This window comes from Onychostruthus taczanowskii, unplaced genomic scaffold (genome assembly GCF_017590055.1).
Source record: "Onychostruthus taczanowskii isolate IOZ18803 unplaced genomic scaffold, ASM1759005v1 scaffold98, whole genome shotgun sequence".
In the NCBI taxonomy this organism is placed as follows: domain Eukaryota; kingdom Metazoa; phylum Chordata; class Aves; order Passeriformes; family Passeridae; genus Onychostruthus; species Onychostruthus taczanowskii.
Genome location: NW_024507879.1, coordinates 1,924,369 through 1,951,698, shown reverse-complemented (window position 1 = coordinate 1,951,698; position 27,330 = coordinate 1,924,369). Strand labels below are relative to the sequence as shown.

The 27,330-nt window shown below is 57.7% G+C and overlaps 2 protein-coding genes across 8 annotated transcripts in view; one reads left to right on the top strand and one right to left on the bottom strand.

Moving 5' to 3' along the window:
- The window catches only part of CDH23 (cadherin related 23), a 177,989-nt gene extending 159,666 nt beyond the window's left edge, over positions 1-18,323 (top strand). The window contains exons 37-67 of the mRNA XM_041427243.1: positions 1,180-1,401; positions 1,484-1,603; positions 3,443-3,623; positions 4,474-4,607; positions 4,827-5,036; positions 5,255-5,362; positions 5,739-5,841; positions 6,685-6,810; positions 6,895-7,098; positions 7,314-7,772; positions 8,574-8,690; positions 9,276-9,500; positions 9,584-9,753; positions 10,012-10,149; positions 10,305-10,424; positions 10,843-11,020; positions 11,643-11,854; positions 12,429-12,623; positions 12,940-13,050; positions 13,237-13,366; positions 13,525-13,788; positions 13,912-14,073; positions 14,181-14,437; positions 14,696-14,793; positions 14,878-14,998; positions 15,173-15,252; positions 15,559-15,599; positions 15,907-15,967; positions 16,350-16,479; positions 16,561-16,683; positions 17,930-18,323. Coding sequence (XP_041283177.1) covers positions 1,180-1,401; positions 1,484-1,603; positions 3,443-3,623; positions 4,474-4,607; positions 4,827-5,036; positions 5,255-5,362; positions 5,739-5,841; positions 6,685-6,810; positions 6,895-7,098; positions 7,314-7,772; positions 8,574-8,690; positions 9,276-9,500; positions 9,584-9,753; positions 10,012-10,149; positions 10,305-10,424; positions 10,843-11,020; positions 11,643-11,854; positions 12,429-12,623; positions 12,940-13,050; positions 13,237-13,366; positions 13,525-13,788; positions 13,912-14,073; positions 14,181-14,437; positions 14,696-14,793; positions 14,878-14,998; positions 15,173-15,252; positions 15,559-15,599; positions 15,907-15,967; positions 16,350-16,479; positions 16,561-16,683; positions 17,930-18,256 — 5,127 coding nt within the window. The 3' untranslated portion in view covers positions 18,257-18,323. The remainder of the gene's footprint in view (positions 1-1,179; positions 1,402-1,483; positions 1,604-3,442; positions 3,624-4,473; positions 4,608-4,826; positions 5,037-5,254; positions 5,363-5,738; positions 5,842-6,684; positions 6,811-6,894; positions 7,099-7,313; positions 7,773-8,573; positions 8,691-9,275; positions 9,501-9,583; positions 9,754-10,011; positions 10,150-10,304; positions 10,425-10,842; positions 11,021-11,642; positions 11,855-12,428; positions 12,624-12,939; positions 13,051-13,236; positions 13,367-13,524; positions 13,789-13,911; positions 14,074-14,180; positions 14,438-14,695; positions 14,794-14,877; positions 14,999-15,172; positions 15,253-15,558; positions 15,600-15,906; positions 15,968-16,349; positions 16,480-16,560; positions 16,684-17,929) is intronic.
- A 948-nt stretch (positions 18,324-19,271) lies between these two features.
- On the bottom strand, positions 19,272-27,036 carry LOC121348080 (prosaposin-like). Of its 7 annotated transcripts, XM_041427261.1 has the most exons (15): positions 26,677-27,036; positions 23,545-23,669; positions 23,208-23,282; positions 22,996-23,121; positions 22,603-22,797; positions 21,970-22,113; positions 21,685-21,741; positions 21,446-21,454; positions 21,254-21,361; positions 20,969-21,055; positions 20,698-20,881; positions 20,451-20,620; positions 20,292-20,372; positions 20,039-20,146; positions 19,774-19,950 (listed from the first exon to the last, which is right to left on the bottom strand). In XM_041427261.1, the coding sequence occupies exons 1-15, from the start codon at positions 26,735-26,737 to the stop codon at positions 19,915-19,917; spliced, it is 1,566 nt and encodes a 521-aa protein (XP_041283195.1). In that variant the 5' UTR covers positions 26,738-27,036; the 3' UTR covers positions 19,774-19,914. The 7 variants fall into 7 exon arrangements, with proteins under 7 accessions (XP_041283193.1, XP_041283191.1, XP_041283192.1 ...); XM_041427259.1 differs by lacking the exon at positions 26,677-27,036 and having other exon boundaries at positions 19,272-20,146; positions 23,208-24,655; XM_041427260.1 differs by lacking the exon at positions 26,677-27,036 and having other exon boundaries at positions 20,698-21,055; positions 23,208-24,655.
- Positions 27,037-27,330: the final 294 nt, after the last annotated feature.

The window sequence follows — 27,330 nt, the reverse complement described above, 5'->3', positions numbered from 1 at the left end:
CAGTGCTGACTTGGAAAAGGAAACGGAGCTTTCCCCAAAAAAATGGGACCAAAGCCCCATTTTCCCCCTCCTACAGCCCGTTTGCACTTTGCCCTGAAATAGCAAAGCAGCCCCGTGGTCTGACACATAATTCCTCCCGGAGCTTCTCATCAAATTCCAAAGGCATCTCTGGCTGCAGCTGAGAGCTGCCTCATTTCCAGTCAGCCTTTCCTGGAAAGTGGAGCCCAGAGAACGTGGAGTTTTGCAAACTGCAGGAAACTTTCCTGCTCGCCTGCTCTGAATCCGGAGTGTGCAGGGAAATAGAAAAGTACCTAATTACGGTGTGGCATTGTGGTTTTTGCAGCAAACACGGTTGTGATGCTCCTGCCAAAAATGTAACCCTTGGCTGGCTGGGAGAAATTTGTTGCTGGATGAAGTTGTAGGCGTGAAGCCCAGACACCCCAAGGAAATGGTTTATTGTTCCAATCCCCCAGCTCTGTGCTGAGCCCTTAGGCAGAGTGGTGTGCCATTGTCACTGGCCCATCCCCAGGTGGGTGATACAGCCAGGACATCCAGGTGTCCATGCAGGGCCAGGGACCACTGGAAGAGGCTCCAGTCCAGCTGAGCCTGACCAGCAGTGATGTTGTGGTCAGCAGGGAGGCGGTGGGACCATGAGAGGTCAGTCCACTTGTCCCAGATGCTCGGTTTTGCTCCTCCCCTGAGCCGTGGCAGCATCATCTCCGGGTATTTTCCATCCATATTGCCACACTTGTTAGTGACAGTCAAGGTGTCCCCAATGGCAAAGCAAGGACTCACACACGCCTCCTCCAAAGGCAGGGAGGCACAGTGGGGTCCAGTGTCTGGTTTTCCCTGTGCCATGGGCTGTTCCCTGATGTTGCCAGCAATGGTAAACTGTGAAAAGGGGAGGGATCCCACAGAGACATGCTTCGCTTGGAAACAAGGGTGTGATTTAATCTCTGATTAAATATCTGATTTATCTCTGTACCCAGCTGTCACCTGGAAGTGCGTCTGAAGCCACGGCTCATTTCATTTGGAGCCATGCACGCTGTTTGTGTCTCTTGGCAGTGTCGTGCCATTGCTGGTCACTGACCTTGACAAATCCAGCCTTTCCCAGCCAGCTCCAGAGCCTGCCCAGCAAATGCCTCCACAGTGCTTAACGCGATGTCCCGTATCCTGCAGGCCACCACCACAGTGTACGTCACCGTCCTGGATGAGAACGACAACGCTCCCGCCTTCCGGCAGCAGCTGTACGAGGTGACCCTCGATGAGGGTCCCTCCACACTCAACGCCACCCTGGTCACCGTGCAGGCCCTGGATCAGGACGAGGGACCCAACGGCACGGTGGCCTACGCCATCACCGAAGGCAACATCTTGGGGACCTTCCACATCGACAGCGCCACGGTCAGTACGGCTGCCAGCCCCGCTCCAGACGTGTCCCTGACCCGCTCCCTTCACTCCCAGCTGCTCTCCCCTGTCCTTGCAGGGGGAGATCCGCACAGTGAAGGAGCTGGACTACGAGATTAGCCACGGGCGCTACACCTTGATCGTCACCGCCACCGACCAGTGCCCCGTCGTCTCGCGCCGGCTGACATCGACCGCCACGGTGAGGAGCTGACGGGGGGTTGCGACACTGTGGCCTCTCTGGGGTCAAGGAGTTCCCACCTCGTGAGCAGTTTCACATCTCCTTCCCAGTGGTCACCAGTTGCTTTTCCCAGCTGTGGCCGGTTTGCCCAGTTGCTGTCGCCTTGCTCCCTAAAGGGTGTTTCAAAACAGGGACAAGCACAAGAGGTGCTTCTGGGTTAATTAGCCCAGTTATTTGGTCCTGCAGAGACATAGTGAAACGCCTGTAACTCCTCTGAATTTGAATTATGTTTTCTTAAGATGTCCTCTCAGTCCTTCCTGCTTGAAGGGATGGCAGGGAGTGGAGCATTGCTATAGCATTAATTTCAGCTTCATCTTTGTCTTTTCTTGCTATTTATGTGCTTTAAAAATTCCCTTTTCCCTTGTAAGGAGGTTATTTAATGCCTCTAGTCATTTTTATGTTGGTTTTCTCTGTAGCTCTTTCTATTTTCCCTGGGCCACGGTGACCTGAACTTAGTGCACTGCTCAAAGACTGGGGAGGGCAGGCGAGCAGCTCCAAAGAAAATATTTTGCAGGAATCGAGTACACCAATTATTTTTGTGACCAAAACCAAAATTTGACAAATTGTACAGCATGCCCAGATTGACTTGGTAGTCTGTAGGTGGCAGGGATGGGTTAAACCTTCTGTCTTGATTGCCATGGATCATTGTACCTCACCCTGATATGGAGCCACAGGTTTTGTAATCCCCCAAAAGAAGATAAGTTCTTGTGTGTGAAGGGGAAAAAAAGAAAAACTACAGGGGAGGCAGTGTGGGAAATTTCTATGGATAAAATCTGTGCACACAAGCCTGGCAGTGGGACTCCATGCTTGGACAAAGGGAAAGCCTTCAGATTTGGGCATCTGATAGTGCTGGGGATGACTTCCCGGCCCGAGACAGAGCCAGGTTTTAACTTCAGGCTGCAAAGGCAGCAGCTGCCATGTACTGCAGGCGAGGACAGATCTTACCCTGCACTTGGCTCAAGTAGAGACATGAACTTGGAAATCCCTTCAGCAACAAGCACCGAAGCCAGAAAAGATGGAAACACCCTCCCTCCGCTGCTCAAGGAGTTTGTGCCAGCAGTGTACAGAAACACAGCTTTTAGGAGGACGTTTAGGGATTATTTGAGATCCCCAGTGATGGGAAGTCCATCACCCTGATAAGGCATGCCAGTGTTTGCTTTCTCCACTGCTAGGAAACAGAGCAGAAACTTGGATGTACTCGCTGTAAAGATTAGATTTAACCAGCAACAAATGCCCATCTGGTGGGTTCCACTGTTCTTCAACCCAGGAGGTCAGAAAACTCCTCATTTCCAGTGTCTTTCTCATAACCACCTGTACCACTAGTGGTGGTGGTGGCTTTGTTGGAACAAGGATGAAACCTGTAAATTTTTTGTAGTTTGCCCAGCGTTAGGAATTAAGTATTTGTTGGAGGAAAAAGAGTGAGCCAGTGTGCAGCTGGCTGCAGAGATCATGTGCCTCCAAAGTCACCTCTGTGCTTTTGTCCTGCTTGGATGTGGATGTGGAGGACACTGGGCTTTTGGGTTGAGCTCCCACAGTGGTGTGTGGCCCAGAGGTTTGGCAGTGTGCAGCTGGAGTCCTGTGTCCCGTAGCGTGCCTGTAGGACAGGCATGACCAGGAATAACGGAGTTTGAACCTCTGAGCGGTGAGCTGGATGTCTGGTGAACCCAGGAAAGCCAGAAATACAGGAGGTGTTTTGCCATGTCACCCATCCACAGCTTCCACGCTCATGGCCAGCGGGGCAGTCGTCTTCCCTTCCCCTTCCATCCCTCTCCTCTCACAACCCTCTCACTGTGGCCCCAGGTGCTGGTGAACCTCAATGACATCAACGACAACTGTCCCACCTTCCCACGGCCCTACGAGGGTCCCTTCGATGTCACCGAGGGGCAGCCCGGCCCTCGTGTCTGGACTTTCCTGGCCCACGACGGGGACTCGGGACCCAGTGGACAAGTGGAATACAGCATCATCGCCGGGGACCCCCTCGGTGAGTGGGGACACGGGGCGTCCCCTCTGCTGCTGGCTGCCCCATGGAAGAGCCTGGCTTGCAGGAGCCCGGGGAGGAAGTGCTTCAGAAAAGCCATCCTCCCTCCCGGCTCAGCCTGTCGACACCAGGAAATCCTGTTTTGAGCAACAGGAAACTTAACCTGTTCGTGTCTGGACAGGGGGTGGCTGGGGCTTGTGGAGGGAAGGGGGGAAACTGCTAAACACTAAAGACATAAAGAAGTTGAAAAGGTGAAAAAACAAAGCGCAAAAAGAGAAACTGAGCCTCGTCCCCAAGTCCCTGTGGGATTAGCAGGGTGTCAGGGGACCAAGTTGCTCTCCAGCACTCACAACTCCACCAGCACCATGGTGCAGATGGCAGAGGAGCTGGGGGCATTCCTAACAATGGGGGTATCTGGATGTCCCTTGGTGAAGAGAGTGATGACTGCAGTCCAGAGAATCTGGAAGGTGGAGCCCAGTCCCATCTCCCACCTGACCTCACTGCAAAGCTTTTCCAGAACAGGCAGGACAAGGCCGTTTGGCTCTTGGGGGGTCTGTGCTGTGTAGCCCAGCCTGCTCTGGCCATCCCAGGGCACGGAGGGGCTGTTGGCATCTTCAGAAAGGCCCAGAAAACAGGGACGGGCACCTCTTGTTTGGCCATTCACCCCATCCCCTTCTCCTGCTGCTACCTGGGAGTGCATCCAGCACAGTCCCCAGCTGTCAATCCTCCTGTCCCTGCAGTAACGGGGCATGGGTTTGTTCCCAAACCTGCCACAGTGCCCTAGCTCCCAGACAAGGCACTCCCTTGGGGAGCCAAAGCACGGTGAGAGCCAGGGCCCCGCTGTCTCCGGCAGGGGAATTTGTCATCTCCCCGGTGGAAGGAGAGCTGCGGGTACGGAAGGACGCTGAGCTGGACCGCGAGAACATCCCCTTCTATAACCTCACCATCGCCGCCCGGGACCGGGGCGTGCCTCCCCTCAGCTCCACTGTGAGTCCCCCAGGCTGGCACGGGGGGCTGTAAGCTGCCCCCATGCTTAGTTCCTTCCCTTTTGGCCTCTGGCTTCATTCTCCTACCCTGCACCTCCTTCTCCTTGTCCCTAGGCTGGGTTGAGTTGGGGAAGCCCACCTCTTGCCTGGGGAGTGCAAGAAAAGGATGGGAGGCCTGGAAACGTGTGCCACATGCCCACCCTGCTTCTCTCCCTGGCAGATCCTGGTGGGTGTCCGCGTGCTGGACATCAACGACAACGACCCCGTGCTCCTGAACCTCCCGATGAACCTCACCCTGAGCGAGAACGCCGCCGTCTCCAGCTTCGTCACCCGCGTCCTCGCCCGGGACGCAGACCAGGGCCCCAACGCCCTCCTGACCTTTGATATAACAGCAGGGAACACGGAGAATGCCTTCTACATCAACAGCACCGTAGGGCCCGGGAGGGGGCTGGCATGCTGGGATAAGGGGGGTGGGAACCCAGCTGTGCATCCTTGTCCTGGCAGGAAATGCCCGGGGGCTGGCATGCTGGGATAAGGGGGGTGGGAACCCAGCTGTGCCGTCTGGCATCCTTGTCCTGGCAGGAAATGCCCCAGGGGAAGCATTCCTCGCATCCCACATAGTGTTTTCTCCCTTGTTTTTCCCGGTAGAGTGGCATTGTGTATGTGAACCGCCCACTGGACAGGGAGCGGGTGGCCGAGTACCGGCTGACGATCACGGTGAAGGACAACCCCGAGAACATCCGCAATGCCAGGCGGGTAATTACGGATACTGCCGGGGCCTCCAGCGGGGCACACAGGATGGCAGGTGGGAATAATGGCCAAGAACAGGTGGTGACTTTACCCACAGTGTTTCTGACAGCAGCCCCATCCCCACAAAGCACCTGGGGATCACAGGGAGGGGGCTACAGCCCCATTCCCAGCAGAGAACAGGACCAGTAGGATATAGGGCAAGTCCGAAGTCATTTGTTGACTCCATGCAGCACCAGTAGATGTCATGGAAGGTGGGACAGTGTTGGGCTGGAGAGCTGGACAGCCACAATGATAGTGGAACATTTGACTGCCCCAGAGGGGGAAGGTGAGCTCAAGGAAAGGACATTATGGTCATCACCCTCTTGTCCAAATTTTCCTTTAGGATTTTGACCTGCTGGTCATTTCCATAGCGGATGAGAATGACAACCGCCCCCTCTTCACCCAGAGCTCCTACCAGGCTGAGGTGATGGAGAACTCGTCCCCTGGTAGGTCTCTCTTCACTCCCTTATGTGAATCGTGGAGACTCCCTTCAGGGCTGGATTGAGGGACGTGTCTCCTTGCCGTGGTGGAGGAGACAGGATGTTGGGCAGGGCAGGGCTGCAGTTCATTGGGACAGGGATGCTGAGTTTGAGGAGCTTGTGCCTTGATGAGCCTTGAGGAGACCCTAGCTTTGGTCCATTCTACTTGTGGAAACCTTTCCTGGCACAGGTCAAAAATGGGCACCAAATCTGGGATTTGCTCAGCTGCAGCAGGTGCCTGTGAGCTGAGCGGAGCCATGGAGGCAGCCTGGAGGGCACCCATCTGCCCAATGCCCTGAAGAGGATGGGCTGCCATCTCTGCATCACCTGGAACTGCCTTGCTCGAGGGGTCAGAGATTTTTAAGAGTCCAGCCTGTCCAGATAGACATTTCCCAGACAAAGAGCTAGAAATACTATTCTTATTATTTTGTGTTGCCTTCCTGCCATTTAAATTGCTCCCTGCTCCAAGACCTCAGGTATCCTGTCCCACCATTGAGCTACTTCTCAAGCAAAGGGTTTAGGTGCCTCCAGGTGACACCCTCGGTGGCAGGGTGCTGCTGCCACCCCTCTGATGGATGTGTCTGTCTGTTTGCTTTTAGCTGGATGTCTCTCCACCTCTCCTGGGCCTCGCGAGTCGGTCTGCAAGGCTGCAGCAGCCACCCCCCAGTGCCTCATACCCCATGAGGCCCGGCTCTGTCACCTCCTCCATCCATTCATTGCTGTCCCTCATGTGTCACCGGGGTGGGAGGGGGACAGAGGGGCCCTGCAGGGGACTGCCACCCTCCCTAATGCTTCTGTCATCTCGTCCAGGGACTCCCGTCACAATGCTCAATGGACCCATCCTAGCTCTGGATGCTGACCAGGGCAGCAATGCCGTGGTGACCTACGAGCTCCTGAAGGCATCCCTGGACCTCTTTGTTATCAACAACAAGACAGGTGGGCTGGCTCAGCTGGTCTGTCCCCAGCCCAGGGCCACCAGGTCCCCATGTGGTCTGCCACCAGGCTTTTCCCCTTCTCCAGGTGTGGTTTCGGTGAAGCCCAGTGGTGTGATAGACCGAGAGGCTTTGCTGGACCCTCACCTGGAATTCACACTGGTGGCTCGTGATGTGGGGGGGCTGAACAGCACTGCCAGCCTGACAGTGACCATCCTGGATGACAATGACAACCGCCCTGTTTTCCAGCCAGCATCTGTCACGGCGCGGCTGTTGGAGAACAGCCCTCCAGGTCAGGACTGGATGTGAGGGTGGGAAATGGGGTGACCTCGGTGTCCCCTTGGGACTGTGCAGATTCAGCTCCCAATGACACAGTTGGCCAGGAGAGGGTAAAGGGAAAATCTGGGAATTGAGGCTGCTCATGTCGCTTGATGGTATTTGGGACCAAGGGCTTGTTACTACTGCTCTCCAACCCTCTCTTGAGAGGGCTGTGTCCCACCTTTCCAGGCTTCTCCGTCCTCCAGGTGACAGCCACGGACGCTGACAGTGGCCTCAACCAACAGCTGGACTACCGTATTGAGGGTGGTGGCCAGGACAGGTTCCTGATTGATGCCACCACGGGGGTGATCCGCGTGGCCAACATCACCATTGACCGGGAGGAGCGCGATGCCTACCGGCTGACGGTGGTGGCCGTGGACCAGGGCACGCCGGCGCTGTCGGGCACTGCCACCGTCAGCATCGTCATCGATGACATCAACGACTGCCGGCCCGAGTTCATCAACCCCATCCAGACCGTCAGCATCCCCGAGTCAGCTCCCCCTGGCACCGTGGTGGCCGAGGTGACCGCCATCGACAGGGACCTGCACCCTCGCCTGGAATACTACCTGCTGGGGATCGTGGCCCGCGATGACACGGACGCGCTGGTGCCCGAACAGCAGGGAGCGTTCACAGTGGATTTTAGGACAGGTAGGAGAGCGGGAAGGGTGGAGTGGGCAGTGTGGACCCCTCTCCTCACTTCTGCTTCTACTTCTTCTTCTCTGCCTGGAGGTAGGTGTCTGATGTACAGGGTGGTGGTGCTCCTCTCCTGCCTCCCTGCTGTCCTCCAGCTGCCCTGTTTCACCCTGCCCTGTCTTCTCTTTCCTAACTGACTTAACTTTGCTTTCTTTCCAGCTCTCAGCGTACCAGGTTTGTCTCTGTGTCTGTGCTCATTTCTGTCTCTGTGCCACCCATGGCCTCCCTCCATCTCACCCATCTCCACTGGCAGAGATGGCCTCCATTGCGGGCCAGGGGCTGCTCAGCCTTGGCAGACTGGACCAAACCTCCCTTCCTGGGGGAGCAAGGGGGCACTCCAGGACAGGTGATGCACTCCTTTGGGCAAGGAGGGCCAGGGGCTCCCCACATCTCTTTTGGAGGCACAAAGCTGATCCAGGACAGAAAAATGCCCTTGTTGGAAACGATACAGGACAAGGTTGTTAAAGATGCTGAGCTCAGGTGGATGGGGAGCAGCAACAGCTGCTCCCAAACCCCTTTTTCATGCGCAGCTGGAAGCACCTGAGGCCGTGTGGAACAGGCAGGTAGGAAGGACGTGGTGAGCAGAGAGAGAGCAGTTGTCTCTTCCTGTAGCTCTCGAGTGTTTCCCTCATTCGCTCTTTGGAGAGGCAGGAGAACAAACGTGGTGCAGGATGCAGCAGTGGGCTGGTACACACCTCCCTGCCCAGGCAGGGGCACAGACACAGCCTGTGACATCCATCTTTTTGGGATTCCCAGGAGCTGTGAAGATCAAAACTCCCCTCAACCGTGAACTAGTGGCCACCTACGAGGTCACCATCTCTGTCCATGACAACGCCAGTGAAGTCATCGACCGCTCAGTCAGCGTGCCCAATGGTAAGGGTGGGCTCTGCCCAGGCAGTGTGGGGACAGGGACTGGCACAGCCCTTCCCAGGCACCAGTGCAACTTCTGGGTAACCAGAAGCTCTCCCACCTTGCTCTTTGTCCTGACCAGCAACATTTCCAGTGGGACCAGTCCTGGACAAGCTCCCATCATGTTCAGGTTCTCCCCTGAGGACTTCTTTAGAGAATGTCTCAGACATCCCAGGGCTGCAGTGGGCATGGAAAGGACTGCGTGCCTATAACCTTACCATGGGAGACACTTCATTACCATTCCTATCGGATCTTATCACCTATCATATCTTGCCACCCCACTTTGGGTAAATTCAGGCTCATGTGTGAGAAGACACACAAAGATCAGGAGCAGGTGTCCCACTGCAGCATAAGAACACCCATAGCGTGTTCAGGGCATAGTGGCCTTGGGGCATATTGCAATTTTCTTGATGAACCAGCACCTGCTGGCTTTCCTGGACTTTCAAACTTGTGGCTTTACAACCCTTCTTCTTCCCAACCTTCCTTCCCTTCTGTTTCTCACTTGCTCTTCTCTCCCCCTACCCCCTATGATCTCCACCCTGGCCACAGCCAAGCTGACAATCAATGTCTTGGATGTCAATGACAACACACCCCGCTTCCGCCCCTTTGGGGTCACCTACTTCACTGAGCGGATCCTGGAGGGAGCCACGCAGGGCACCACGCTCATCTCCATCTCAGCAGTGGATCCAGACAAAGGTGCCAATGGGCAGATCACCTACGAGCTGCTGAACCTCTCTCCGGAAGGTTACGCCTGTCTGGAAGACCATTCGGCAGGTTGGTGGTCTGGGGAAGTGGGACTCTGGGGCAGGTCGGTGACCTGGGTCAGGTTTCTCATTTCAGGGTCTGCCATCTTCTAGGGAAGGTTGTGGCCAACAGGACAGTGGACTATGAGGAGGTGCAGTGGCTGAACTTCACCGTCCGCGCCTCCGACAACGGCTCTCCCCGCAGATCTGCGGAGATCCCTGTGTACCTCCAGATCGTGGACATCAATGACAACAACCCTGTTTTCAGCCAACCATCCTACCAGGTGAGCACCCCTGTCAAACTGTGTGGGGCTGGGCCCTGCCTGCCCAGTGAGGACAGGCACGGAGCTGGGGGCTCTCCAGGGACACCTTTTTTTCCCTCTGTCTGTGTTTGAGCTTTGGAGAAGATGGCCAACACTGGCACACGCTTTGTGCCAGCACCTTGTCTGGCTGTGCCCAGTGCTGGGTGCCAGCTGTGTCCTCGGTCACTGCCCTCTGAGCCAGCACGGGCTGAGCTGGTCCTGCTGCTCCCTCTGTTGCAGAAAGCTGTCTTTGAGGACGTGCCACTGGGGACGGTCATCCTGAGTGTCACAGCCACCGATGCAGATTCCGGGCAGTTCGCTCTCATCCAGTACAGCCTGGGCGATGGAGAGGGCAAGTTTGGGATAAATCCCAACACGGTAAGGAGCCAACCGAGGCTGGAACAGAGCAGGGAAGGGGAGGGGAGGCTGAAATGGTCCCAGCTTGTGCCTTGCTCCCACACCTCACCTTCTGCCCCTTCTTGAGTACCAGCTCTGCCAGACGAGGTCCACCTGAAGGTCTCTGTGTGCTGCAGGGTGACATCTACATCCTGTCAGCCCTGGACCGGGAAAAGAAGGATCACTACACACTGACAGCCGTGGCCAGGGACAACCCTGGGGATGTCTCCAGTAACCGTCGGGAGAACTCTGTGCAGGTAGGGCTCTCCTCCTCCCGTCACCCCTTGGCTGCTGGTCACCAGCAAGGAGGTGTTAAAGCCCCACCTTTCCTCCCCAGTGGCTGGACTGGGGGGAGGTGGGCAGAAGGAAGAGCGGGTGACGCCAGGAGCTGTGGGGTGGATGGTGCAGGGCACTTTGTGCTGCGGGGACAGCACGTCGGCAGGAGGGGCAGGGGAGGGTGACACTATTGTCTGCATTGCCGTGGCATGAATGGGTGCCCCAGCCACGGCGGCCCCCATTGTTGGAGGCAGGAATTCAGCTAGTGGAGTTAAACAAATAGCAGGAAGGGCACCTCTCTCCAGCAGCAGAGCTGCAGGTCACAGCAGGGGTATGGCCCCAGGGGCTGCCCAGCCTTCCCCAGCCTCACATCACCCAGCTGGCTGTGCTTTGTCAAAGGTGCTGATCACAGTGCTGGACATCAACGATGTCAGGCCCCAGTTCAGCAAGAGCCAGTTCAGCACCAGTGTCTACGAGAATGAGCCGGCGGGGACGTCAGTGATCACCATGAGTGCCACCGACCTGGACGAAGGGGACAACGGCGTGGTGACCTACAGCATCGAGGGTCCTGGAGCGGGTAGGTGCTGGGGGCAGGGGGCTCTTCCCCAGGGAGCAGGGTTATGAGGAGGATGGAGTCATAGACACCAAGCCTACACCCCATCTCCTGTGGCTGATTTGGACTCCTGGGGGTGATACTGAAAGTCAGAGCTTTCTCCATTTCTCTGCAGTTTCCAGTTCCTCATGGTTGGGATGTTAGGGCTTTGCCTGCCTTCATCCTGCAGCCCAGCCTTGGCTTATGCTCTTGTCTTCCCCACCCCAGCAGGACTCTCTGTTACACCCAGTGTGTCTTGGAGCAAAGTCACTGCCTGCTTTAGGTGAAGGCTTTGAAGGGCAATGAGGTGTGGGTGGAGAGTGACAGTGCCTGAAATCCAGTATATCTGCACACAGAGAAATTGCAGAAATCAGGCTCCACTGTTCCAGCCTGGGCAGGAGTGAAGCACAGACAGGGCTGACAAGGGAGTAGGTCCCAGAGACAAGGATGTGGCAATGGGCTGGCATGCTCTGAAAGCCCTGAGACCCCCCACACCCCTGGCCTGCTGTGGGGGGTGCACTTCAGCTGATTATGCTCATTTCTAGTCATTATTTATCTGATGCACAGTGTCCTGAGCCAGAGATGTGGGGTTTTTCTCTGTCCCCAGAGGCTTTCAAGATCAATAAGGACTCTGGGCTTGTCACATCCCGGCGGCGCCTGCAGTCCTACGAGAGGTTCAACCTGACTGTGGTGGCTACGGACAAGGGGCATCCCCCTCTGTGGGGGACCACCATGCTCCACATCGAGGTCATCGACATCAATGACAACCGCCCCGTCTTCGTCCGCCCGCCCAACGGCACCATCCTGCACATCAAGGAGGTAAATCCCTTGGGAAGGAGCAGGGTCCTGGCATGCTGGGATTGTGTTCAGGAGCACTCCTGCTTATAACAGCAAAATCCAAATTCCATCTCCGCTGGGGATGCAACAAGACCTTGATTTAGCATGTGGCAAGAAGATTTGGGTCATCAGGGTGGACGTTCCAAAACAGCCTCTCTCCATATGTGTGAGCAGGGTGCTGGGGAAGATTTGGGGAACAGAAACCCCAGCAGCACTCAGAATTAGTAGACAGTCGGTGCGTGCAGACCGTGCTTATAAACATGGGCTGGAAATGCTGACACTTGACATGCTTCTCCTTTCTGAGAAGCCAGGCTTGACTCAGCCAGTTCCCAGTGCATGTCCCAGCCAGTCCCCAGCCACCCAGACACTGCCTGAGCCAGTCTCCAGCCACCAGGCCAGAGGGAATCATGGCTCCATGTTGCCAGCCCCCTGCTGGGTTTTGGGTGGTGGGAGCTTGCTGACCTCCAAACCCAAGGGATTTTGGACCAAGGGGGCCTGGAGGGGCAGGAGGAGCAGGGGGTTTGCCAAGGCTGAAGGGCTGTGTGTGTGCAAGCAGGAGATCCCCCTGCGATCCAACGTCTATGAGGTCTATGCCACGGACAAAGACGAGGGTCTCAACGGAGTGGTGCTCTACAACCTGCTGAAAACGGGGGCAGGGAACAAGGACTGGGAGTATTTCAGCATCGACTCGGTCAGCGGGCTGATCCAGACGGCCATGCGGCTGGACCGGGAGAAGCAGGCAGTGTACAACGTGAGCCAGCCACGGGCCTGCGTGGGCCTTGGGGCTGTGGGTCCGGCATGGGGCTGGTGGGATGCATGTGATGTGGTGGGGATGGCATCAGCTGACACAGCTGTGGAGATATCACACCTTAGCAGGAGCTGGGTGGTTATCAAGTGTCTTATAGGGGTTGCATCCTGGTGGGCCAGCACCGAATTCCCTGTTAAATCCCCCCAAAATTCTCCAGCATCCAGCTGTCCTCTCTGTCTCTGCCTCAGTGATGTCTCCCAGTCCATCTCCCAGTGATGTGTGGTTTTGCCCAGGACAGCCCTTTTGCCTCTCTCCCCAGCTGATCATCGTGGCCTGTGACCAGGGCCAGCCCCCCTACGAGACCATGCAGCCCCTCCAGGTAGCGCTCGATGACATCGATGACAATGAACCCATCTTCCTCAGGCCACCTGTAAGGCACCGGGGTGAAGGGGGTGGGATGCAGGGCATGCAGGGATGGGGATGCCAGCGAGCACGTGTGATGATGGAGTGTGCACACCTGGGCGTCACCATGGTGGGGAGCACCGTGGGATTTGTCTGCTTTTGTTTAAAGCAGCCCCAGTGCTCATGACGTTCCTTTCCCTGGGGTCTCTGGCAGAGGGATCATCCCCAGTACCAGGCACTCTCTGTCCCCGAGCACTCACGGCCAGGCACCGTGGTGGGGAATGTCACCGGTGCGGTGGATGCAGATGAGGGCTCCAATGCCATCGTCTACTACTTCATAGCAGGTGGGCGTGGAGATGGCAGCTCTGTGTCCCCCACACACCTCTCACCCAGGATTTCCCTCCTCTCCTTGCTGCCTCTCTGCCCTGCTCAATGGGCAAGGTGGCATTTTGGAAGTGCCAAGACCAAAGAGGACTGACTGGGGATGCCTTCCTGCACCCAGCTGGGAACCAGGAGAGCAACTTCCAGCTGAGCCGAGAAGGGAAGCTGAAGGTCTTGCGAGACCTGGACCGGGAGAAGGAGCCGTACCACTCCATCATCGTCAAAGCATCCAGCCAGAGGAACTGGGCTCCTCCCCGGGGCCAGCGGGCAGCAAGAGCCCAGTTCTGGGACCTCAGCGAGGACCTGACCCTGCAGGAGGTGCGGATCTTCCTGGACGACATCAATGACCAGTCCCCCCAGTTCACCAAGTCGGAGTACACAGCGGGTAAGAGGTGCCAGGGGCTGGGGGGCACCTGGAGCCAGAGATACTGCCAGGAAAATCCAGCAGGGTAAAGGGGCAGCGAGAGCCAGCCTGGCCCCAGGTCCCTTTCCCATCTCTCCCTCAAAGGGGTTGCCACCGATGCCAAGGTGGGGTCAGAGCTGATCAGAGTGCTCGCAGTGGACGCCGACGTGGGCAATAACAGCCTGGTCCTGTACAACATCCTGGGCATCCGCTACATCAAGCAGCACTCCAATGACTCCGAGGAGGTGGCCAACATCTTCAGCATCGGTGGGTGCCCAGCCTGCTGCAGGAGCATGGGCAGAGATATCCCTGTGGCCAAAGAGTCCCCATGGCTGGGGTCACTGATCCCGAGCTTGTCACCATCCATTCCACAGGAACCCTTGATGGCATCCTGCGAACCTTTGACCTCTTCACGGCCTACAACCCCGGCTACTTTGTGGTGGACATTATGGCCTCTGACCTGGTGGGCCACAATGACACGGCCATTGTGGGGATTTACATCCTGCGGGATGACCAGCGGGTCAAAATCATCATCAACGAGATCCCTGACAAGGTCAGGCAGTTCGAGGAGGAGTTCATCAGCCTGCTCTCCAACATCACGGGCGCCATCGTCAACACGGACGACGTGCAGGTAACCATCTGCCTTGGAGCTTGCTTTGAGGGGTAGATGGCCTTCCACATGCTGTTTGGGAGGTCTCCTTCAAGGGAATCCTGCCTGGATAACCATAGGTACCCCTGGGCTCTGAAGGTGATGGAAACACCCCAGGCTGGGGTGTACTGAAGGGATCCAGACTGATGCTTGAGGGTCTCCTGCCACAGAAGCACACCTCGAGGCATGCTCAGGAGGAGACTTCTCTCCCACCCTGCAGACCTTGCTGTCTCTCCCCAGTTCCACGTTGACAAGAAAGGCCGGGTGAACTTTGCCCAGACAGAGCTGCTGATCCATGTGGTGAACAGGGAGACCAACCGCATCCTGGACGTGGAGCGGTACGCCCCCTGGCCCCCCACCAGCCTGGCTCCATGGGGACCCTGACCAATGTCAAGGTGCCCAAGCAACCCTTCTCTTCCCAGGGTTATTCAGATGATAGACGAGAACAAAGAGCAGCTGAGGAATCTCTTCAGGAACTACAACGTGCTGGACGTGCAGCCTGCCATTACTGCCCGGGCACCGGACGACCTCTCGGCTCTGCAAGTAAGGGTCCAGCTGGGCTTGGAGGAGCTGCTCCAGCCCTCTGGGGGTGGTGTCCCTTCCCATGGGGACTGGTCAGTGCCTGCAGAGATGTTCCACCCATATAACTTGGGGCATGTGGCCAGAGCAGGTGCTGGCTGCATGCCAGATGTTTCCCTGTGCCTCTGTCTCTCCTAGATGGCAATCATCGTGCTGGCCGTCCTGCTCTTCCTGGCTGCCATGCTCTTCATCCTTATGAACTGGTACTACCGGACAGTGTGAGTAACTCTTGGGCTCTGCCCAGCCTCTGCAATGTCCCCTTAGACCAGGGGGAGCAGCGTGGCTTCTCCTGGCCATGGAAATGCCGGCAAGCAAAGGAGGGCATCAACTTCCAAATGCCTCTTCCTCCAAAATGCCTGGTTTTAATACTCATGGTATTAGTATACCTCCCCTCAAAGCTCCCTTATTTAATATTTAACATTTAATGCACCCTCTGTATGTAGGGTCATTGCAAATCTATGTGTCCTTCTGCTTTCCAGCATGTTCCTTATTTTCTACCCCAGCTGGCTGTGTTTCTTTTGCAGGCACAAAAGGAAATTGAAAGCCATCGTGGCTGGCTCCACTGGTGAGCAGTGTTTGGGGTGTCCCAGCAGCACGGGAGAGTTGGGGTGCATGAAGAGCATGGAGGGTGGCCACAGGGAGACATGGGGGGTGTCATGGGGTGTATATCAGAGGTGATCCTGCCCAGCGAGGTGTGATGGTGGGAGGCTTTTCTCAGCTTCAAGCTCTGTGTTACCTGCCACACCCTACCGTGTTTCTCACTGCCTTTTTGGTTCCTCTTCATCCCTCCCTAATAAAGAAATGTCACCCCATGGTTTGCTGCTAAGCCCAGCAATGTGCTGCCCTGTAACTCTCATCCCTGCCTTTTGCAGGGAACAGAGGCTTCATGGACATCATGGACATGCCAAACACCAACAAGTACTCCTTTGATGGGTGAGTGCCACCTCCTGGGGCTGGAGGCTGCTCCCAAGAGAGGGATGCCTGTGTTTCGAGTCAGGAGGTGGAGACATGATGTCTCTCTGCTCTGCTCTGCATGGAGCATTACTGATCCTGGGACACATGCTCACTCTGAGAGCTTTCTAAGCTAAAAAATATCATTCTTTCTTTTGTGACTCCATCTCTGCCAATCCTGGCCAGGTTTGGGGTAAGCAGAGATAATGGGCAGGGTTTCACACCCATCTGGATCCAGAGCAGCCAAATTCATACCTGCACAGAGCAGGAGGAGGCAGTGCAGCCTCAGCATCCAGGCTCTGGACGGGGTTAGGGATAACGGCGCTCTTTGCCTGCCCTGATGGCTGTTCCTCCCCCCGGGCAGGGCCAACCCGGTGTGGCTGGACCCCTTCTGCAGGAACATGGAGCTGGCGGCGCAGGCGGAGCACGAGGACGACCTGCCGGAGAACCTGAGCGAGATCACCGACCTCTGGAACAGCCCTGCCCGCACCCACGTGAGACACGGCCCCGCCGGGACACCGTGTCCCCGCGGCTGCCGCCCCCGGCAGCTCCTGAGCCGCTGTCCCCTCCCGCAGGGCACCTTCGGCAGGGAGCCCTCCGCCGCCAAGCCCGAGGATGACCGCTACCTGCGGGCAGCCATCCAGGAGTACGACAACATTGCCAAGCTGGGGCAGATCATGCGGGAGGGACCCATCAAGGTGAGCGCTGAGGGCAGCCGTGCTGCACCCAGGAGTCTTCTCTCACATCTGCACCTTCCAGGTTCACAGCGCCAAAGGGTTCTGTCGCTCCAAAAAATGCTGGGGTGGGGCCAGCCTCCCTCTGAGGAACCCATCTCCCCTGGATAACCCACAGTCTCTCCCCCTCCACCCAGGGCACTCTCCTGAAGGTGGTCCTGGATGATTACATGCGCCTGAAAAAGCTCTTTGCCCAGCGGATGGTGCATAAGGCCACCGCCAGTCAGGGGGACCGCTCCTCGGTCTCGGAGGTAGAGGGTGTGCATGGCTCTGGGGAGGTGCTTGCCGTGCCCTCTGGGATGCAGTGTGTCTTCCTGGCCCCACAGGCTGTGGTCACTCCCTGTGGCTGTGGTCCCTGTCACCCAGTGGTGCCCCCACTCTCTGCTTGGTCAAAACAAGCCAGATATCGGTTTTCCACTGGTTCCCACTGCTGTTTTTTCACTGGTTTTCCAGGCTGCTAGTTTCCCACAGTGACTCCCTGTGTTTCCTCTGATCAGCACACAGCACCTTCTCCCTTGGTCTTTCTGAGCCCTGGAGAGGACACCCCTCTTTGCAGATTGGGCTCTGTCCATCAGCTCCCATTTCTGCCAAGGCTGGCCAAAGCTATGGGGGAGCATCTTCCCTTCCTTCTGCTTCTCTGGTTTTTGCCTCAAAAACACAGGGTTTTGAGGCAAAAATGCTGGGATGGAGAGTGTTGGTGCAGAAGGGCTGGTTTGGGGAGAAGAAACTCCTTCTGTGGCCTTCTGCCTTTCACAGGGGTGCAAAATGAGGGGCAAAGAGGGCAGAGAACAGCAGTGGGATGGGAGATGCCTTTCAGCCCTTCTGCCCTCCATCTATCCATGCCCTTATCCCCCTTCAGCCCCATCCAGCCTTCCTTCATCTTCTTTCCCTCTCTGCCTCCTGCCCCTCCACCCTCATACAACCCCAAATTCCAACCTGGGTCCAAATCCTCCTTGGCCATGCTGGGGACAGCTGCAGGACACACCACCCATCTCGGGCAGATGGTGCCTGAGCTGGGGCATCTGCCTGAGGATGGAGCGATCCAGCTGGAGGCTGTCTCCTGGTGATCCTCATCACCAAGCTCTGAGCGTGCTTCAGAAGAGCAGGGCCCTTCCCTCTGGCTGGACTCCAGCATTACAGGAGTCAGGGAAGCCAGGAGCTGCCATGGCTGCAGTGGTGATTCCCTCCCTCCTCCATGGCTCTCTTGCAGCTGATCCAGAAGGAGCTGGAGGACGAGGAGGAGGAGCGCAGCCCCAGCCAGGGCAGCCTGCGCTTCCGCCACAAGCAGCCGGTGGAGCTGAAGGGTCCCGACGGCATCCATGTGGTGCACGGCAGCACGGGCACGCTGCTCGCCTCCGACCTCAACAGCCTGCCCGAGGACGACCAGAAGGTGCTGGGTCGCTCGCTGGAGACTCTGACCGCCGACTGCGGGGGCTACAGCGACCACAACGCCCGCACCGAGTCGGCCAAGTCCACCCCGCTGCACAAGATGCGGGAGGTGATCATGGAGAGCCCTCTGGAGATCACCGAGTTATGACGAGCGGTGCTGCCGCCGCTGCTGCTCCTCTAGGCGAGCCGGGGCCGGCGGGGATGAAGCACAGAGCAGGGGGGCCGTGCTGGGGGCCGGGGGCAGCCCGAGACCGGTGCTTGGCCCCCTCTTTCCCTGCAGGAGTCCAGACTAGCCGGTGCAGATGGCTCCGGCAGCCTTGGAGAGCTTGGCCCCGGCAGAGGGCTCTCAGGACCGGAATGCTTTTACTCGCCTGTCATTTATCCATGAAACCATTAAATTTTTTTTATTTTTCTTATTAAAAAAAAAAAGTTTTTTTTCTAAAAAAAAAAAAAGGGAAAAGAAAAGCTAAATTAATCTGATGAGTCCAGACTGGACGGGGGGAAGGTGCAGTGAGGATGCAGGTGATGTGCTGCCACAGCATCCCCAGGCACAGGCCGGGGACAAGCAGCTGTCACACCTCGACCACGAGCATGGGGAAGACCAGGGAAGTGTGGGGAGAGACCGAATCCTTTTGGCATTAATGTCACCTTTCCAGTAAGGAAAGATCCAAAAAATTAAAAAGAAAAGAAAACCCAACCCAAAGACATTCCTCCATTTTGCTGGCTTTACCAAAACTTGTTGCGATGTCGAAAAAGAGAGAGACTAACTGAGGCTTCTGGATGTCGAGTACTCGTGCGTGTCTTTTGTTGCCCTTTTCTTTCCCCTTCTCTCTTGCATTTGGGTTTGTTTGTTCGGGGGTTTGTTTCCAGTCGTAACCTTGTGGAGAGTTTCGGGCACGGTCTGTTACGGGACTCAGAAATACACTGTCTATGGCTTTGGGTAACCTGTCTGTCGTCCTTCCTGCCCACATCCATCAGGCCCAAACCCCCTTAGGAAGAGAAGACCCTCTTTTAACTCACCCCTCAATCCATCACCTTCATGAAGTGCCACCCTCGGTGTTGCTGCACCTTGGATTTCGGGGGAAGTATTAAATGTTCTCCAGGTTTGCCCACACTCCCATTGCAGCGCCCAGCACAAGGAGGAAGGACACAACCAGCCAGGTTCACGGGAAAAATTTATTTGTGGTGGGATGCTCCCATGCACGCCCAGGATCAGGCACTGCGGGCATCCCCCCGACACGGCGGGGAGGGACGAGCCAGCACCCCGCTGCCCTCACCACCACGGCTGGGTCAGCACAGGACCCCCAGCAGGGATGGGCGTGTGAAAGGAAATCCTGGCACCCAAACTCATTCATTTTATGTTCAGGTGAGGCCGCCGCCAGCCAGCAGTGGGGGGCCAGCATTTGGGCAGCAGAACCCAGCCCAGCCCACGGGGACAGATCCACATTGCAGGATCTGAGCCATACGAGTGGTTCAGGGTGGGATGGAGAGGTAGAGAAGGGATTGGGAATGGAGATAGAGGTGGGAATAGAGGTTGGGGATTTTGCAGTCACCCTGAGAGACGTCAAGGCTGAATCCCTAGTCCTGAAAATATTAACGAGTCCCTTAACCTGATTTGGAAATCCAAGCCCCAGGAGTGGAAGAGGAAGCGGCCGAGGCCGCTGGGGTTCCCCGCAGCCCCGCCAGCACGACGAGGCCGGTTGGCTCCTGCCATTGCCGTCTGTGAGTGCAGGCACGTCCCAGGGAAGGGAGCCAGGATCCCCAGCCAAACGGCAGAGCAAGTCCAGCCAGCTGGGGAGATGGCTCCTAGTTCCACACGTGGCGCCGGCAGTGTGCGACGGCCTGCAGGAAGGACAGGGATGGCGTGGGATGTGGGGACCACCGGCACGGCACCCTCTGGCTCCGGGGAGGGGACACGGCCGGCACTTACACTGCACTCGACCGCCGTGGCCATGTTCTTGCACCAGTACTGCGGGCCCCAGACACAGGGGGCCGAGCCCAGGAGATCCTCCTTGCCTGAGTCACAGGCTTTGATTTTCTGCATTGCAAAGGAAAAAGGTGGCAAGGAGAGGAAGAAAACCTCCATGAGGAACGTCTGATCACCCCAACCCTCTCCCAGCCCACAGGCTTGGACAAAGGAGGCCCATCTTGGCCCGGGCCGCCCCAGGGATGAGGACACTCACAGTGCAGACGAAGGTGGGGTCCATCATCTGCACGAAGAGCCGCACGGCCGCCGGCTCGTACTGCAACACCAGCGCCTGGCACTGGGAGGGAGAGAGGGGTGAGCCCGGCGGGAGCATCGGGGGTGGTTTTGCTGGCCTGGGTGTGCCCCCTCAGCTCACCTTGCTGGTGAGCGGCATGGGCAGCATGGCGCAGCCCTTCTCCAGCACCTCGCCCAGCTCCTCCAGCGTCTCGTTCTTCAGCAGCTCGTTGTCGAAGTAGGTGACGAGGATCTGGCAGACGTTGCAGAAGGCGCCAGCGCTCACCGCCAGCTGCTCCAGGGATTCAGCCCCTGGAGGACACGGCCATCAGCACATCAGCACCAGCGGAGGGGACGCCCCGCTGCCCGGGCTCCGGGTGCCAGCTCACCGTGCCGGGTGTCCCCGCTGCGGGGGCAGCAGCGCACCATGGTGCAGACGGCCGCGGGGTCGGTGGCCTCCAGCAGCATGATCACCACGGCCTTGCCGTAGGAGTTGACGAAGTCCTTGCACTGCCCGATGACGCCGTGGGGCAGCATGTAGCACACCTTCTCGATGTCATTCACCAGCTGCTCCTGCCGGCACAAGGCGGAAGAGGGAAACCCCGGCTCCCTGCTGCCCCTTGGCCCCCCGTGCCAGCCCCCAGCAGCGGTGGGGCTCACCTCTGTCACGTTGTTCTCCAGGAGGCTCTCGACTGTCTTCACGGTGAACTGGCACATGTCACACAGCGGAGTGCTCCACACCCTGTCCTGTCGGGACAAGGGGATAGGATGTATGCCAAGCACCCCCAGAGCCACCCTCATCCTATTCCACCATCATCCCCACATAAGGCATTCCCCACCTTGGATAAAGGGAGGTGCTTGTGGAAATAAAATACAAAATTAGGCTCCCTCTTTACAGTGTTTTGATTTCAAGGAGTACAGCACAATTGAGGGGTCCCCACTTACCCCCAGCATGCTCAGGACCTGCATCACCCTCTCTGTGAGCAGCGTGTGGAGGGGCAGCGCTGAGTTGGAGGCACAGAGTCCCAGATGGCCACACAGCTCCGTTGGGGCCTGGGGAGAGAGACATCCCAAATCAGGCAGGCTTTGGCACCTGGGAGGGGAATTTCAGTGCATCAGGGCATGGATCTCGCTTACCTCAGCCTGCTACCAGTGGAGGGGCCAGAAAACGGCAAGAAAAGATGAAAATAAAACATAATTTCAGCAGACGCAAGACAGAGATGTGGGGAAAAACAAATTAGTATTTTGTAGGAATATGAGGCAGTGAGCTTGAAAAAAAAAAGGGAGCAATGATGAGGCCCCTTGGCTGTGCCACTCAGGCCCCCAGCTGGCACCCAGTGACCCCTGGCACTCCCGGGGAGCCTTCAGCCTCTTACCAGGTAGTGCAGCAGCTGGGCAGCCGTGTCTGCGTACTCAGCCAGGGAGCGCTTGCACTGCGGGAGGGAAAGAGCGTCAGGGCCCGACCTGGCCACAGCTCCCCGGGCAGGCATCTGCAAGAGATGCTCCCATCCAGGAGGAGAAGGCAGCCCATCCCTGCAAGTGTCCAAGGCCAGGCTGGAAAGGGCTTGGAGCAGCCTGGGATGGCAGAAGGGGTCCCTGCCCATGGTGGAATGAGATTGTCCCTAAGGCCCCTCCCAGCCCAAACCCTGCTGGCCCCTCACCCGCTGTGCCAGGTCGGGTGTCAGGGTCTCACAGACCCTCTTGGCGTGGCCCACCAGCGCCCAGGTGAAGGCAGTGTTGGTCCCCAGCTCCTGCTGCACGGCCGTCACCAGCTGCAGGCAGTGCCCGCACACCTCCTCCATCTCCTGCAGGAGAACAAGGGCAGGGACGCGTTGGTACCCCCAAAATAAAACCAATCCCCCCACTCCAACCTGCATGTGCTGGGCTGGGATTTAAACACTAGCTACAATTTGGGACAGCAGTCTGACCGGCATCTCTCATTTCCCTCCTGCATCCTGAAATATCCCCCCAAATTGGCAACACTGCCAGCCAGAAGTCATTTCATCTCCACAGAAATTTTAGGGGTTTTCTCTGATTGTTGTTAAGTAGGTGATACTTTTAAGGGGATTCTCACCCCTGAGCAGCATTAGGATGCTGGCACAGATTGTCCAGAGAAGCTGTGGCTGCACAATTCCTGGAAATGTCCAAGGCCAGCTTGAATGGGGCTTGGAGCAACCTGGACATGTTCCCTGTTCATGGCAGGGATTTGGAATGAGATGATCTGCAAGGTCCCTTCCCACCCAAACCGTTCCATGGCTCCATGACCAGCACCATCCTTGCCTGTGCCACGGTACCTGGGCCTCGCCGTGAGGCAGATCCTGGGGATGGAGCAGGAGGGGCACGTTGGCCATGAAGGGGGCAATGAGGTCAGAAAAGTCCTGGGTGGGGCCTGTGGCAGCTGCTGGTGGCTGCTGATACTTCAAGGTCCCCGTGGGTCTGTTCCGGCGCTGGCACAACTTGATGGTCCCACACACCACCTTCGGTTCTGACTGGGGGAGCAGAGGGGTGGGGTGGGGGCTTGAGGCTGCACCTCCCCCATCACACCCAGACCCCACCCTGGGTCGTTTCCCTCTCCATCTTGTCCTTCAGATGGTTTGTCCCAGGCTCTAGGAGCATTCTTTGCTCTGCAAGCCCCCAGGACATCCCAAACTGTGGAAAAACCCAAACATGGGGCTTCCCTGCATTACCAGCACTTGCTTGCCCAGCTGGACAAGGACGAGGATGCCCGTGTCCACCATCCTCTTGCACTTGACAGACCAGTCCTGGAAGGGCAGGTACTGGCATCTCTTATCCAAGAAGAGCCTCAGCTTCTCCTGGGTGACAGAGAGAGAGGTCAGGGCCTCAGTGGGGTTGGCAGGGAGGAGCACCAGCCCCACTCCCCCTTCCCACTGAGACCCACCTCAGTGCGGTTGTCCTGCAGGATCTTGCCCACCACTGAGACTGCCACCTGGCACAGGTGACAGGGGATCCCCTTCTGCTGAGACAGAGGGGGGACACGTCGGGATGCTGTCACGGCACCCAGACCCTCCCCAAATCCCAATCCTCCACCCAAAAAACACCCCGTGTGAACGTCCCGGGGCACCCATCGGCTTCTGCCATCCGCTCTGCAGACGCGCTGCTGCGGGATGCGGGATGCTGGGGTGGGCGGGCGGGGATTCTCCTGCCATCCCCGTGTTCTGGGGCAGACGGGTATCTCTCCCGCAGCCCCCCGCATTCCCTGCTCCCAGCTCGGTTACCCCCAGCGCCCGGTCCCACGCCGTGAGCCGGCAGAGCTCCAGCGCCCCGCATTTGGCCGCGGTGGCCGCGTCGCGGCACCAGTCCTCCGGCCGCTCGCCACACTCGTGGAGGGGGCTGGCCCCGGCTGTGGGAGGGGAGAGGAGACTGTCAGCCACCCCAAGACCCCAAACGAGCGATGCTCCTCGCCCTCCTGCTATGATTCCACCTCAGTCCCAAAGTCGTGGAGGGGGAAGGGGGTGTTTCATTAATAAATGATTTTTTAAGGTCGGTTTTGCCAGGCTGCCAGCTTTCCCAATGGGATGTCACAGGGTCAGAAGCAAAGGGGATTTGAGGCTCATCCTCAGCCTCTCAGCATACTCTGACACGCTGCGGAGGCGGCTGCTTATAAAAGCAGCAATAAATCTTGCAAAACGGGCAAACCCGGGGCGCCGGCGCTCAGCCCCGCACGGTAGCCAGATAATCACGCCACGGCTCCCGGCAACGATTGAGCAACCCCACTTTTGGTGGGGTTCTTTTGGTTTTATTTCCTCCCCACGACAGCATTTTCTCCCGGCTGTAAATCCCCGGCACGGCAGCATGGCCCGCCCCGTGGCGCAAGAGCAGCGCTTTAATTGTCACCTTGGTGTGTCAGGACTCATTCTGGATGGGGCCAGTGTTTGTTTGCACCGGGAACTGTGCCCACCCAGGATGTGGCTGGGGAGGAGGGGCCAGAAGGCACAAGCCAAGCCATTCGCCGCCTTGCTTTGGCCGGGAGCTGCTCCGGGAATTTGGGGGCAGCACCCGAGCAAAGGGACAGACAGACCCTGCTGCGGAGCTTTAGGCAGGAGGCGTTTCTAAGCAAAGCACAACCCTCCCCGCTCCGAGCACTTGCATCCAGCTTTTATCCCTCAGCCCTGTCTATGATTTTGCAGAGCAGGAATAAAGTCAAAGGCAGAAACTGCTCTTTCCACCCAACCTTCCCCTTATCGGGTTTCTCCCCAAAGCCGCTTTCCTTTCTCTGCACTCTGGATTTTGGCAACGCCTCCGGCTCATCCCTGAGACTGCAGCGTGAGGTGCCCAGGCCCACCATGGAAAGCTCCGGGGGCTGGGGGTTGTGGGGAGAGGGGTCCCCAGCCCCCCGCACCATCCCCGCCTGCCTCAGAAGAGCTGGCGCACCCGGCGGTGTTTCAGCCCCGATTTCCCCATCGGGCTGACAGCAGCGCTGGGGCAGGCGGGCCCCGGGGCAGGGCGAGTCCCCCCGGGTTCCCAGGCTTCCCACACACCTTCCCAGCTGCGCGATGCCGCGCTCGCCGCATCAGCTGAGAGGGATATATTTATGTTTTTCAACCCTGGCCCCAGCATCAGGGCAAACAGGAATGGCAAGTCAGCGGAGGCATTAAGGGGCAACACCAAAACCAAGGAGGCGGGAGACAACAAAGCCACAGCTTTTTTTCTGAGCTGTTCCCGCAGCATCTGTCACGGAGGTGTGTTGGAGCCCGGACCGCGTGGTGGGGTGGGGAGGATCTAAAAGACACGGGTAGTTTGGTCCTGCACTTCCCTGGCTCGCAGAGATCCTCAGCTCAGCACTTACTCCTCACCCTGCTCAAGCTGAAAGTCAGGCAGCAAGTTCTGGGCCAGAAAGTAATTAGGACTAATCATAACACCCAGCAGCTGAGAGCAGGGGGAGCTTCCCCAGGTGGAAAGCACTGCCACGGGGTAAGCAACTGGGGCAACTGGTGTCCCGTGAGCTCTCCTACACGTCTCAAAGCCGTGTGCTGGAGCTGCCTCATGCTGTCAGGCACACAGGCAGCAGCCTTGTTAAATGATGCCATTTTTGGCAAAGGAACAAAGCAGGGATGCTCCCGTGCCACTGCGGTTCCAGGCCAGCCACAACTACCCTATTCCTGTCTGCCAGGCCCGGGGGATAGGGTGGGCTTCTCTCAGGGGGGATCCAGCACCGAGCTCCAGCTCTGGCAGGGCTGTGCTGGCATTCCCCGGAGCGCCCCGGCCGAGCCGGCCGAGCCTGGCGAGCCGGTTGTGATGTAAACCCCGGGGGTGGCAGCGTGGGCCCCAGCGCCCCAATTCCCGGCCTGGCGCACGCCCCTGTTACAGCAAGAGCCATAAATACACTTTTCCCAGCTCGCAAAGCCTTCTCTCCAAGGCTCGCAGGGTCCCTGGTGCCGCAGCACCCCGTGCCGTGCGGCCGAGCCCCGCCGGCTCCCGGGGCAGGCGGCACCGCGGGGCTCGGACGTGCCGAGCACAGGTGAACTTTCCTGCTCTGCCTGTTGCTGGCTGGAACACCCGGACACGTCCCCGCCAGCGCGGGTCACGCGTGTGCACCCACAAAACCTGGGCATGGCACGTTGGGGATGCCCAGTGGCCAAGCCTGGGGTAACTGGGGTGCGAGGGAGGCTCTTCACTCTAAAACGGGGGGGGTTTGCTTGCAAGAGCAGAGCTCATCTTATTCCAGGGGAGATGGCCCCAGGAAGCAGCGATCTGCCCTCAAGCAAGGAGCTGGGGTTGGAAGCAGGACTTCCCCAGCTTTGTTCCTGAGGATAGATGACTAAGGGACAACAGCAGAGGTTTGCCTGCAGGAGGATTCACTCACAGATACCCAAGTGCCAGTGCTGAGAGGGCTCCTGAGGTGAGGAGAGATCCCCATCACCCTTCCTGGAGCTCAGCAAGCCACAGCAGAGCCAACTTCCTGCCTCCTGCATCACCTAAGAGGACCCTGAAGAGAAGGGCAGCTTCATGGTCACACTGTTGTGACAACCAAGCACCTTCCCCCAGCTCACACATCAACAGCCAGGCCCCAAAACCAAGGGCAGTAGAGAGAGCAGCCCCTCTCCCCCACTCCATCAGTTTCCCTCCTTCCACATCCCAGCACACCACCAGCTGCACCTGAATCCCAGAGAAGGGGGGGAACAAACCCCTTTTGCCCTGAGATCACCTTTACAGGCCAAAGTTCCAACTCTCAGCTCCAGGTGGGTAGCACAGACAGTGGTACCACCTTCCCCAGCTCTCCTCTGCTCAACTCCAACACCAGAGGAAGCACATTATGGAACTTAGACACCAAAGCTGGGAAGAGTTTTGGGATTCAGCAGGGTTTTCTGGGCTGTCCACATCCTACCTATCTCCAGGCCTGGCCTTACCTTGGTAGGAGCCCAGGCACACAGAAATGATCAGCACCAAGCCACTCCATTTGCTCTCCATGCCGTTCCTAAGAGTCCTCAGTGGCTGGCTCCTCTCCTATGCTGCTCCCAGACTGAGGAATCTTGGATGGGCTGGGAGAAGCAGTGAGAATCCACACCTACGCAGGGCAATTACCACACCCCTCACTTTATGCCTTGATTATAAAATCATCAGCAGGGAGGGAGGGACCAGAGGCAGGCAGGTATTCCCAGGAGGTCAGAAGCAGCCCAGAACCTGCTGCTCAGCGCTCACCTGGCTGCACAGGGTGGGCACGCACAGGGAGAACTGGCCCAGAGCCACGTGACAGCCCCTCTGAATGACACTTTTATATTTTCTTTCTCTGCCTTTGAATGACATTTTTATACTTTATTTGGAACCAGGCAGGGAATGAGGACACAGGGGAAGCCACATTAAGCGCGAGTCAGCAGGGAAGGCCGGTATCAAGAAGTCCCTGTGGCCTGCGCAAGGCAGCGATTGCAACACGGGGCTGTTGCCTCACAGCAGGCGTTGTGTTTGTCCAGGGGAGACAGAGACAGCAATCCCAGGCAAGCCTCTTCCACCTGCAACCCTGCTCAGCAGAACAAAGGCTTGATGGGACACGCAGCGTAATGGGA

Excerpts from the sequence above, each read along its gene's own strand:
- LOC121348080 (XM_041427257.1), bottom strand. The coding sequence starts at position 23,522 with ATGCGGGGGGCTGCGGGAGAGATACCCGTCTGCCCCAGAACACGGGGA. Across the intron at positions 23,122-23,207 it reads TGCAGGACAACCGCACTGAG|GAGAAGCTGAGGCTCTTCTT; the intron begins GTGGGTCTCAGT and ends TCTGTCACCCAG. Across the intron at positions 20,373-20,450 it reads CCATGCCGCTCACCAGCAAG|TGCCAGGCGCTGGTGTTGCA; the intron begins GTGAGCTGAGGG and ends TCTCCCTCCCAG.